General features: G+C 29.3%; 1 protein-coding gene across 1 annotated transcript; it reads right to left on the bottom strand.

The window, feature by feature from the left end:
- Positions 1–6,602: 6,602 nt before the first annotated feature.
- LOC112776764 (uncharacterized) lies at positions 6,603–10,190 on the bottom strand. Its single transcript, XM_025821000.3, has 4 exons — positions 9,697–10,190; positions 9,378–9,566; positions 7,945–8,175; positions 6,603–7,080 (listed from the first exon to the last, which is right to left on the bottom strand). Exons 1-4 carry the CDS (start codon positions 9,719–9,721, stop codon positions 6,824–6,826), a joined length of 702 nt encoding a protein of 233 aa, XP_025676785.1. The 5' UTR covers positions 9,722–10,190; the 3' UTR covers positions 6,603–6,823.
- Between the last annotated feature and the right edge of the window lie 2,921 nt (positions 10,191–13,111).

The raw sequence follows: 13,111 nt of genomic DNA, 5'->3' as shown, positions 1-13,111 counted from the left end.
TTACATTCTTTTTTGTTATATTATACAACTTAAAATTATAGTATCATATTAATATTAATTCTAGATACTTGTTATAATTATATCAAATTTAATTATGACTCTAAATAAATAAAATAGATAACAATCAATATTATTGTTTTGTTTTTTACATTCAATATTTACTGTAAATATAAAATGTAAAATTACTAATGAATAAAGATATGAGTAGTAGAAAATAAAACATAATAATTAAAATTTAATTTGTTAACTAATTAATTAATCTTGTGTCCATACATTATTATTATTATTATTATTATTATTATTATTATTATTATTATTATTATTATTATTATTATTATTATCCACTAATTAAAGCAGAAGAAAAAGAACTATATAATTTATGAACTATTATTAGAATGAATGAGAATTAGAGCATGAATTATTGTGGATATAACTATCTACTAATAAAATTGTGGATACAACTATCTACTAATAAAATTATTGTACATGAATAAGTATTAGAACTATATCAATTAATATAATTAGAATGAATAAAAATATCAATGCTATGATTAATAATTAGTTTAATAATGCATTGAATATTGATTTGAGATAATTATAATGAAGATATTTTCTTAAAATAATATAATCATGTATATATTATTCATGAGCTAATTGTAATATAATTAGAGTAAATTTATTTGAGAGGAAAAAAAATTCATATGTAATCTCCATAAATTACAGTAAATATATATATATATATATATATATTGTTAAATAATTTTAAATGGTTCCTTATTCATACCTGCATATATATTAATTATACATAAAAATATTTAAATCACATATATATATATATATATATATATATATATATATATATTATTCTACAATTGTGCAATAATTTTTTATGTTTTATATCCATATATAGTCTTCAATCTCGACTCCATTCATACACAAATTGTATACAATTTTTTTAATAGAATAATTTTAATTTTTTGTTTTCCTTTCTTTCATGTACCTTTTCTTTTTCCTTTAAATAGTGATATTTTAGGTTTTTTTTCTTTTTTTTTTAAATTACACTTTTATTAATAATTGCATTACTAATCTGAAATACAAAAAGAGAAAAAAAAGGTGATACATATATCCAAGGAAGAAAATAAACTTAAAAATCAGAAAAAAAATTTTTTATATTAAAACATTTAAAAATAACATATCCAAGAAAAATAGTCATAATATATAAATTGAGACAACAATTTAAATTTCTCTAAAACTAATTTAATCAAATACTAATATAATTTAAAACTAAATTACTTAAATAATATTTAATCTATTCTAGTCCTTAGACACGTATAGATTAGAGTCATTCTCGTAACGACAACCAACTGAAACAACATCATAAGTTCAAACATTTAGAATTCGTACAAATTCAGACCATCCCCTTGTTAAATAAGCTTCATCATCCGCTATCTATGCAATGCGACAAGGTGTAGAATTGCCACACCGAGAAACTAAACTGACCCTTATTCCCCTCAATGGCATTGCATTAATGAAAAAGAAGGCTGATAATTTCTATAAAAAAATTATAATATGTTATAAAATTATTTTAATAACGAAAAGTTTAAAATAAGAAAATTTAAATATATTACCAAACGTTGAAATTGCATCTCCGAGTTTGATACAAATTTATCAAAACGGAACTTAAATTGAGGGAATTCAATCTCATTATGTGCTCCATTTTAAAGATTTTCGGGCAGACGTAGAAAGCATGGAGGGGATGAAACTTGAATCTGACCTACAAAGCTCCGTGTAAATAATTCTTCAATAAAAAATCGAGCTCCTCCCAAGAAAACTAACTTTACCCACATTCTAAAATGTTGTTTATGGACAAAAGGATGATTTTATAACGTTTTGTAACGTTGAAGATGATTTTAATACGAAAAAAAGGTCGGGGACGATTTTGATTTTGACCCAAGACTTTAGGGACAAAAAAAATATATTTTGATTTTAAACATCATCATCATCATCATCATCATCATCATTATTAAGGTCACTATTAAGGTAACAACTTGCCACTAATAAAATTATTGCATAATGAATAAGAATTAGAATTGTATCAATATAATTAAAATTAATATAATTAAAATGATTCAAAATATTCTCGATTGATAATTAATTTAATAATATATTAAATATTAATTTTATATAATTATAATAAAGATATTTTTCTAAATTAATATAATTATATATTATTTATTAAATACTAATTATAATATAATTATAATAAAAAAAATTTATAAGATAAATTTAGAAGAGAGAATAGTACATTTATTTTGGAAGGAAAATGAATTTATGAGAAAGTGACATCTCACTTCCATTAGTTGGAAAAAAAATTCAATTTTAGTATATTAAGTAGATAGATAGATTAATTTAAATTCTAACCGCTCTGCAGATTTTTAATAAATCTTGATTAATTCAATATCTATTTTATGGGAGTAAAATCTACTTTTTTGTGATTACCAATTCTTTTTATGCACTAAAATCTTCCATTTTTGTCATGAAGAAGAAGTAAAGATTTTTTTTATATATACTTTTCTTTAAATGAGGAACTAAAAATCAAAATAAAATTGAAATACTTCAAAATTAAATAAACTTGCCTAAAATATAAATTTGTTGCCAAGTAAATAAAAGAGAATGAGAAACAAACTTTAAATATAAATGGCTGAATTTAAACTTGTTGAAAGAATAAATTGCATAAATAAAAATGACAAAAATGGTAAAAAAAAGAAAATATAAAAGATGTGAAAGAAATCCTTCAGAAAACAATTTGTGACAGACTCAAAATATCACTAAGATATGAGCTCATGTGAGTTTTTTCTTAAAAAAAATTCCAACCATTTGATGCTACCAAATCTTCTTAATTCATAGCTTTTTTATTATATTTTATTATTTATTTTATTTTATTTTGAAGCTCCTCAATTTATTTCTCATAATGCAAATTTTGTTTTATCAATAATTAAAATGTTCATGTTGACATCAGTTGCTAGAAGAAGTGATAGAAGCGGAATAAAACTATATTCAGGTTTGAATTGCATAATTTCTTGCTTTTTGAATTTAAGAATGATTTTTTATAAATAATAAATATGGTTTTCTTAATTTCTTTCAAGCAAACAATTAAATAAAAAAGAAAGAAGTAATTTAATGCTCGTATATGGTGACATAACTAGGTTTGGATGTTGTATTATTTATTTTTGATACATGCAATTAAAGTTATATTAAAAAGAAAGTATTACTTGTAAATCAGAATTGAGATTTGAATTTTCGAAATTTTTTTTGAAATAAAATAAAAAAATTTTAATTTAAAAGAAAAATATTCTATCTTTATTTTTTAGAATTTAATTGTTTTTGGTTTACATAATTTTGTTTAAGCTTTGGACAAACTTTAGCATTATAGACAAAGTTTGTCTAATCCCTTGGCATATTTTACTATATCCGTCGAATTAAACACACATTATAAATAAAAAGATAATACGTTTTATAAATAAAAATGTCATCTACCTCCATCAAATATTTATAGTAATTTTTTTTTTACATTTTATGTGTATTATTGACCATTAACATATATTGTAGATTTTTTTTTTCAAGATAAAATATTTTATTCAACTGGATAAAATAGACATTGTCCATCACTAGGACAGCAATACATGAATTGGAGATCTTCCAAAAGCTCGTTAACGAGCTAAAACACCAAAAAGCTTAAGAAAAGAAGATGAAGCACTCCAACAGAAAATTAAGGTATGTGGCCTTGCATGTCTTGAAGAAGGTTGCTAGTTGAAGTAATAATTTGTTCTATTCCTTGAATATCATTTTCAAAGATGAGCCGATTTCTTGATTTCCAGGTTTGCCAACACATAATCACCAGCATCAGAAAGTCATGGTTGTTGCTTCTCCGCCTCTTGAGCTTGCCTACACTCTCCGACCACGTCCGCCAAAAGGAGAAGGACCCATCTCCACAAACCAGCCCAGGTAATGAGCTTCTAGCCCAGACCTCCTTCAATTTTTGGCAGAAGAATAAACAGTGACTAATGGTTTCTGAGCTGAGATTGCAGCGCCTACAGAGAGGAGAAATTGTTTGGATACGTCGGTGAAGGTTCTCTAGGACCGGGAGCTTCTCATGCAAACATCGCCAGAGGAAAAGCTTGATTTTTAGGAGTAGGGGCATTTTCTAGAGCTCCAACCATGTGTCTTTGTGTTACATCAAATTGGGACAGTAATCAATTGGAGAGTGCTAGAACAGGTAGGCAATTTGGTATCCTGAGTTGACTTCATATTTTTCGCTTTTGGTTCTGACCCAAAATAAATGATCATCACCTTCCTCAATTTTTGTTAGCAAAATACGATTAGCCATGTCTGAGGAGAAAATACTATTGATTAATTCCAGGTTCCATTGTTTGCTAGGCATGATTAATTCATTCACCCATGCTACTTCCATAATCTGATTGCTGATGACTGAGCTGTGTGTGACAAGGAAAGGTTAGGACGTAGCTACCCACGGATCCTGAAAAATGCGAATGCTGTTCCTGTTGCCCACCTTCCAACATGCCTTTTTCTAGAACTTTGCGGCCCTCCAAAAGGCTTCTCCTGCCCCAAGAAGGTTGGTTTTCTATCTCTGCTCTCTTGAAATTGCTGTAACGGTAGTACTTGCCTTTGAAAATTTTGGATAATAATGATTGAGGTTGCGTAGCTAGTTTCCAGCATTGTTTAGCGAGTAGCGCTAGGTTCTGAGCTCCCAGGTCTTTAAAACCAAGGCCACCCTCCTTCTTTGGTCTAGACATGGTGTCCCAACTAATCCACGCCATCTTTCTTTCTGTTCCTTTTTGCTCCCACCAAAATTGGGTGAGAATACTGTGAATTTCGCAAATTAAAGTATCTGGATGCCTGAAGCAAGAGAATGTGTAAATAGGAATGACCTCCCCGACTGTCTTAATTAGTACATGTCTGCCTGACGTAGATAGTAAGTGTCATTTCCAGCCCTGAATCTTTTTTCTCACTTTTTCTTTAATAGCCCCAAATGTCTCCTTTTTCGACCAATTAACTGTTGAAGGGAGCCCCAAATACTTGTCCTATAAATTGTAGAATTCTTTACACTTTTACACTGCACTTTTAACCTTTTTTATTCCTCTTTTTTCACTATGTTCACCCTTATTCTTCCATTTTATAATATATTTAAATATCTATGACACTATAAAAAATATTGATGAGTACAATAAACATTTTATAACACATGTAGAAAGTGAAAAAATTTATTATAAATATTCAACGGAGGCAGATGACATTTTTATTTACAAAAGGTATTATCTTTTTTTTTTTATAACGTGTGTTTAATTGGACGAGTGTGGTAGAATTTGCCGAGGAATTACGCAAACTTCGTCTAAAATGTTAAGATTCGCCCTAAACCTTGGGCGAACTTATCGTAAACTAAAAAAAAAATAGATTCTGACAAATAAAGATGGAATAATTTTTTTGGAATTAAAATTTTTTTATTTTCTTTAGAAAAAATTTCTATTGTGTTGATTATTTTTTCAGTGCATTTCTTACAACTTAACGTTTTTCTTGTCAAGTTATACGAGAAGAAAAAAGAAGTAAAGTAAAAATTAGAATCGAATCTTAAGAAAACTGATCATCATTGCAAAAATACTCTATTTGTTTAATAGTTTTTTTCTATTTTTTTAATTATTATTATAGTTTTTGATAGTTTTTTTTCTGTTATTATTAATAGCTTTTTTAGGTAATAGCTTGTGCTAATAATAAATGGAATATAATTGTATTTCCTGTTAAACGAATATGTTATTTGTTTCCTACTCTTTATGTTATTTTTTTTTCTAACTTTTCTCCTATAAACAATAATGTTTTCATTATTGGTATTACTATTATTAATTTATTATATTATTTGTCAAAATAGTTTAAAAAATATTATTTATACACTAAAAAGTAATTATCATATTTTTAACTTTGAAAACTGACAAATTAGTGATTTAATGAAAATTACCATGTTTTTATATAAAAATTTAAACGAATTCAATAAAATTTTAGAAAATTTAACAAGGTTATAATATTTTTATTTTAACGCAAAATAGTTACTGATCTAATGGGCATAATGGACTTAGCCACCGGAAGATATTATCATTATTGAAAGAAAATAATATAAATAGAACTTGAATTTTTTTTAACTATGCACTAATGTGAAATCATTTTACACGAGTCCAATTATATATTACTATCTATAAATAGTCATTCAAAAGCAATGAATAAATCTTACTTTCTATGAAGGATCGACTGCATATTATTCTTTTTCTTGATCAATTTTTTTACATTATATGCTTATAATAATAATGAGGTTAAGACTTAATGAGTATGAAAAAACATCTAATGCATTTAACATTTAAGAAGCAAAATTTATTTTTGCATGTCATCAACACCGCTCACGAAAAATGAGTTAGCATGAATCACTAGTGTTAGTACTTAGTATGATATCTAAAGCTGATTTTTTTTCTCTTTTTCTTTTTCTATTTCTATTTCTATGGCTTAAACAATGTTACAAAAAGCTCAAATATGAATAAAACTGAAAAAGAAAAATATTTGATCTCTCATGCATTGTCTCTTCTTCCATAGAAAAATTTACATGCCCACAACAGTTAAAAATTTAAAAATTTAGATACTGGAGTAAAAACATATTATTTTGTTTCTCTCTTTCTTCTTTGTGTGAGAACCTAATCCTTGTCCTTGATAACACATATTTGGCTTTTAACAATCCGATTAATCAGGATCCTAGGTTCTAGTGGGACTAATATCTCCAGATCCTACTTACATTTTCGGATTTTATGCTGCCTTGATGGACCTTTTTCTTCCCTACAGGATCAATTGTACCATTAGAATCAGGCTCCTTGGGTTTTCTTGTGTTTAGAGGAGTATCAGCATCTTCATGTGATTTAGCTTTACAGTTACAGTGTGCATGTCTATTTTGCGGTGGGGTACCATTCTTCAAAGGAGAACTACTTCCATTGCTAGTTTCGTTTCTGCTCCCGATCAACCTGTCATTATCTGAACACAACAATGAACAAGGATTTGAAGTCAGAATTCTGAGATCACTCATATATCCAAATAAAGAATCTATAACCAACTGATATCATAATTATTGGTACTTAATACTTTCCAATATATCATATATGTTAAAACGGTTATTCAAAACTTCTCCTCCATCTGCCAAGCGTGGAAGTTCTTTACTTTTTTAAGGATATTGTAGGTTCTTATAAGAGAGATGAATCATCAATCATGATAAAAGTATCTTACAAGGCTGAAATGCTTTGGTTTCAAATTTCTTCAAATAGACTCCAGAACCACATAAAAATTTCCATTCAAACAACACATTTGCATCTTTCTAAGAATTCTAGACAAAACTTAATGCAATAATTGGCAGCCACATGCATCCTTTTTTTTCTAATTGAATGTATTTAAAGGTGGGATGTCACAAAAGGCTTCACTATAGATGTTGAGAATTACTGAATTAGTGATTAGTAATAAAGCAATAATTGTCAGCTACCAGCACTTATACTATTGTAGGTAAATTTTTTTCCAAATGGAATGATTTAAGAGGGTGGTATGCCAGAATAGGCTTCATTGGAGTTGTTGAGAGTTTAGTTATCAGATTAATTGAATAGAACAACTAACACACAATGGCACTACCAAATTTTACTTTGAGCACACCAAAATCCATTTCCTAATGCCATGAAAGTACTTTATGACTTGCATTATCTATAACAGATCTCGTAAAAATCTTAAAAAGCCATGTTCCAAACATGTATCAGAAATTACTTCGCTCAGCTTCAATGACCAATCAAAAGAACCCCAATGCATTCATCTCTTCATTAACTGAATGGCAAGATGATGAAAAGTCATGAGACTTACAAGGACTAGAGATGACAGCACGAGGGCGATGAACCCGACAGGCCCTAGTATTTATTTTGTTCTCATCAATACTGTCGTCCTTCTCAGGTCCTGTTGATCCCGAATCCGAAGATAAACTGCAGTCTTGAAGAGCTTCATTTATCTGTACTCGTGGAGAAGACACCGGTGGCACATAGCACTTTGGTGCGTTAACCATTGATGATGGCTTGGAGACATTTTTCTTTCGAACTACTATAAAACCAGACAAAGATGATTGTATATTAGAAGAATGGAACAGACAAGACCCTACCCTACATCAGTTTCACTAAATGCTTCACTAACTGCAGAGTGCAGACCAAATTTTACACACAACGAATGAGATAAAATAATAATGTCAACATTCCATATATAATTCTTCAAACATAAAAATGATAGAGAATAGCTAAAACCACCAAAATGGAACAGGAAAAAAAAAAGAATCTTAAGTCATCCATGTGATTCCTTGATTTATTGCTTGAAACATTTTTCCCCTCCCTTTGAAGTAAATAGTATCTTTGACCCAACTGAATAACCATAGTCAAATTGCAAGTGCAAATTCATATGAATAGGCCAATTTGTTTGATCAGGGATAACAGCACCCTCCAAGCTAAATTAGAAGATGGCAAATTCTGTTTTGTGCGTGATTTGCGGATCACAAACATAGAAACCTCCCATCCTAGGTCATATCTATTCAGCCCCGTTTGGTAGCTATCTCAGGGCACAAATACAGAGACATAAACTTGCTTGAAGAAAGAGACAGATATACAGAAACAAACAAAACATCTCTATTCTTGGACAAGATTTGCAGAATTTGATGTCATCCAAAAACTGGGGATAGTGAGAACAAAGACAGAGTCACAATTTTTCTGTCATTCTCTGTCTCCATTCTCTTGGTCTCCCCATAGAAGTTTGTGAACAATTCAATATATTTAAAAGGTGGTTACTCATGTATCTTCATGTTGAAAATGATAATTCAGATGCTGACGCATCATCTAACCCTTGTTAGCTATTATCTTCGCATCAAAGAATTAGCTCCTAGAAGTTGGAAGTAGTTACCACTCGACTTAGAACTTTCGTATACAGTTTAAAAATCCTCCCAAAAAATTAAAGAAGCAAATTAAAAGAAGTTTATGAACAATTCAATCTATTTAAAAGAAGGTTGTTGTTACTCATATGTCTTCATGTTGAAAATGATAATTTAGATGTTGACGCATATTATGTTAAGCAATCAAACATACCAAATTATCCAACTGTTCTTAGCTATCATCTTCACATCAAAGAATTAGTTCCTAGAAGTTGGAAGCAGTAATCAATCACTTAAGACTTTGATATACAGTTTAAAAACCCTCCCAAAAACTTAAAGAAACAAATTAAAAGAACAGAAATTAGAAGCAGATGCAAGGAATTAAAATAACCTGAAGGAGAAGGAGAAGGAGGACAAGTAGAAGCAGGAGAAGCATAACAAGAAGCATAAGGAGAAGGAGAAGACGGAGGTCGCAAGCATGAAGGAATGAAAACCTTCAACCTAGGGTTCCGTGCATCACCATCATCATCCTCCTCCTCGTTTTTATGAACTTGGTGCCTCACTTTCACCCTCGGATACACTGCATAGTAAGTATAAAATTAATTTCCAAACACAAAAAAAAACAAGAAAAACCGAAACATCAATCTCAGACAAACATATGAACAAAACCATAAAAAGAAAAAATGATGGTGATGATGAGGAATACGCACTTGTTTTGTTCGTTGGAGAGTTCATCGTTTGCTGATGATTAAACAGAGAAGGGGTGAAGAACGGTGATCATAACTGCTACGGAAGCAAAGCATGCGTGTTTGATTCAGAAAAAAAAAAAAGAAAAGAAAGAGGAATAATAATAAAATAATTGAATTGAATGAATGAATGAATGAAATGTGGGGTTTTGGAGAGAGTCGGCCTCCGATCAAGTGATTCCGAGGAGGTGGTGGGGGTGGGGTCCAGTCAGTGTGACACCAAGTTCCATTTGGAATTTGGCATCGTTTGACCTTTGGCCATCCAATTTGGAAAGGGGGTCCGGTCAACGTTGCTTTCCCACCGCCATGGATGCTGCAATCGCCTACGACAGGCGGGGGATTGCCGTTGTGATTTGGGATCTCTCCAAAGTCCATTTTCCAATTGGGTATAATAATGTCACTTTATTCACTCAATCTCACGCCTCCCTTGCACCTCCTATTTTCAACCAATTATAAATGTCCATAAAATATTAAAATTATTATAATATTAGTTAGAGGAGTGCTATACATACAAGTTAGGAAGCACACACGACACGACACGGATACGCCGACACGTTCTTTTTATAAAAAATTGGATACGACACATTTAGGATACTTTGTGAATTAAAATTTAAATAATATATTAAATTAATAAAATAACATATTGTAAATATAAGAGGAAATATAGTTGTATAAAAAAGTCTAAAAATTATGCAATTATTAAAAAAATAAAAAATTTTAATCTACTCTTGCCATCTCGCTAACAGAAAATGTATCAATTTCTTCTCCTCCAAGTCCATCATCCGCAAATACCACATCTTCTATGTTTGGTTCATCTAAAGATAAATACGTCAGATCTGGACTGTTGTCATCAACTCTGATGTCTCACATACTGGTATCTCCTTTTTTATAATCTTCACTCATTCTAGATAAAAGTCGGAGATTAGTATGAACATATACTAATTTTTTTTAAATTTAAATTTTGATTTGTTTTAATTTTAAAATATTTTAAAATAAAAAAATCGGTTAATTGGACCATAAAACCACAAAATCGGATCGGACTCGTTCGGATTCGTGACAGCTTCACCAAAATTTTGCACCGCAAGAAGACACACCACCGATACGCTCGTTTAAAGTATCCGTCGAGTGTCGGTGTCGGATTCGTGTCCGACACGGATACGCCGGCACCATAGGAGAATCCGTGCTTCATAGCATACAAGTCATTTTTGTTTACAAGTCTTACAAGTTGGGCCTAACACGCGCGTTACTGAACCATCTTCGCGTGTTTCATTTTAGTTTCCTTTTAAGAAGAAGAAGAAGAAGAAGAAGAAGATGAAGAAGCGTGAATATAAATGACTTGTATGATTTGTATGGAAAATCGTTCTCTCTTTGCCTTCGATCTCCTTTTGTTTTTTTCGATTTTCATGGTTTCTGAAATCAAGCTTTGAAATTGTTTTGAAGATGATGGAACTTCAGAAATACACCCGAACGATTACAAAAATACACCCAAACAATTATAAAAATACATCCAAAGGATTACAGAAATACATCCAAACAGTTACAGAAATACACCCAAAGGATTTAAGAAATACACCCAATATAGGAAGAGACAGTATATTTCTTCTTGAAATCAATACATCCAAAGGATTACAAAAATACACCCAAAATTCGTTGAAGTACACCTTATGCATAATTCAGAATTCTTTCTCTTTTTTCTCCTCATCTTCTGCTGCTTCTTCTTCTTCAAAAATGATTTCAGAGCTTGATGTAAAAAAACAATGGAAACCGAGAATAACGAAGAAAGAAAACAAAGAGAAAAGCACGTAAATGAAGAAGAAGAATAGGAAGAGGAAGAAGAACGTGCAGCAAGAAGAAGAAGAAAGAGAAGGCAAGAAACGTACCTTGAATAATGTTTCTTCATTTTTCTGGTGATTTTGATGAAGGAGAAAGAGAAAACGAAAAGAGGAGAAGAAATTTTAATAAAAAAAGGGGGAGGAAGAGAAGAAAAAGAGACACAGAGAAAGAAGAAGAAGAAGAAGAAGAAGAAGAGGAAGAGGAAGAGGAAGAGGAAACACGGAGAAAGAAAGAGAAGAAAAAGAGGCACAAAAAAAACGTGAAACGGCATGAATATAAATAACTTGTATGACTTGTATGAAAAATCACTTGTATGTGGAGAATTAATAGTTATGGTTATATTGAGTAAAGTATCGTTTTTATCCCAACGTTTGGGTAAGTCCTAAAGTTATCCCTAACGTTTCAATCGTCTTATTTAAGTCCATAACGTTTTAAAACTGACTCAATGTTGTCCTGCCGTTAGGGATCCATTAACAGAATTGACGGCGAGACAAAATTGAGACGATTTTGAAACGTTAGGGACTTAAATAGGACCAAAACGTTGGAGACAAAAATGATACATAGAAATAAATTTTAATTTTATCATTCAATAATATCAATTTTTTACTATACATAGTATTCAATCATTTTTTAATCACATCTATGTAAATTTACACTTAATCATATTACTTTCATTTTAAATAAATTATTTTTTTATAATTTTACTCTTAAAGATTTTTAGTTATCATGAAATATTTGTAGAATGACTAGTATATAAACTTGCAGAAAAGAAAAAAATAATATATATATATATATATATATATATATATATATATATATAAAATTTTTTATATATAATAAAGATAAATTATACCTTTTGTCTCTAATGTACCAAAATTTTTTAAAATTATAAAAAATAAATTTATTTAAAATGAAAGTAATGTGATTAAGTGTAATTTATTTAGATGTAATTGAAAAATAATTGAATACTATGTATAGTAAAAAATTAATATTATTGAAAGATAAAATTAAATTAAAATTTATTTTTATGTATCGTTTTTGTCCTTAACGTTTTCGTCCTATTTAAGTCCCTAATGTTTCAAAATCGTCTCAATTTTGTTCCGCCGTCAATTCTGTTAACGGATCCTTAACGGCAGGACAACATTGAGTCAATTTTGAAACGTTAGGGACTTAAATAGGACGATTGAAACGTTAGAGACAACTTTGGAACTTACCCCAAACATTGGGGACAAAAATTAACACTTTACTCTAGTTATATTTTATTATTTTTTAATTAATTTATTATATTAGTTTCTGAGTATAAATTATTAGAATTCTTTTGAGATAAAATCATTATTAAAATATATTTGTTAGTTTGTAATAGGAATTATAATTTTACCTTTGGGTATTAGTAATAAATATTAATATGTTAATTGTTATTACAACTAGTATATGTTCCTATACCTTGTATGGGATAATACATAAAATTATATAAAAAAATTTATTAAAAAATTAAATAAAAAATATATAATAATAATTATTATAAATATTTTACAAAATTATAATT

Source organism: Arachis hypogaea, chromosome 19 (assembly GCF_003086295.3).
Source record: "Arachis hypogaea cultivar Tifrunner chromosome 19, arahy.Tifrunner.gnm2.J5K5, whole genome shotgun sequence".
Classification (NCBI taxonomy): Eukaryota; Viridiplantae; Streptophyta; class Magnoliopsida; order Fabales; family Fabaceae; genus Arachis; species Arachis hypogaea.
This window is presented reverse-complemented; position numbering and strand designations above follow the sequence as displayed.

What these genes read in the sequence shown, in the direction of transcription:
- LOC112776764 (XM_025821000.3), bottom strand. Translation starts at nt 9,721, where the DNA reads ATGAACTCTCCAACGAACAAAACAA. An exon ending in CTCTCCAACGAACAAAACAA is followed by an intron (nt 9,567 to 9,696) that starts GTGCGTATTCCT and finishes CTTACTATGCAG; the next exon opens with TGTATCCGAGGGTGAAAGTG. An exon ending in TCCTTCTCCTTCTCCTTCAG is followed by an intron (nt 8,176 to 9,377) that starts GTTATTTTAATT and finishes CTGGTTTTATAG; the next exon opens with TAGTTCGAAAGAAAAATGTC.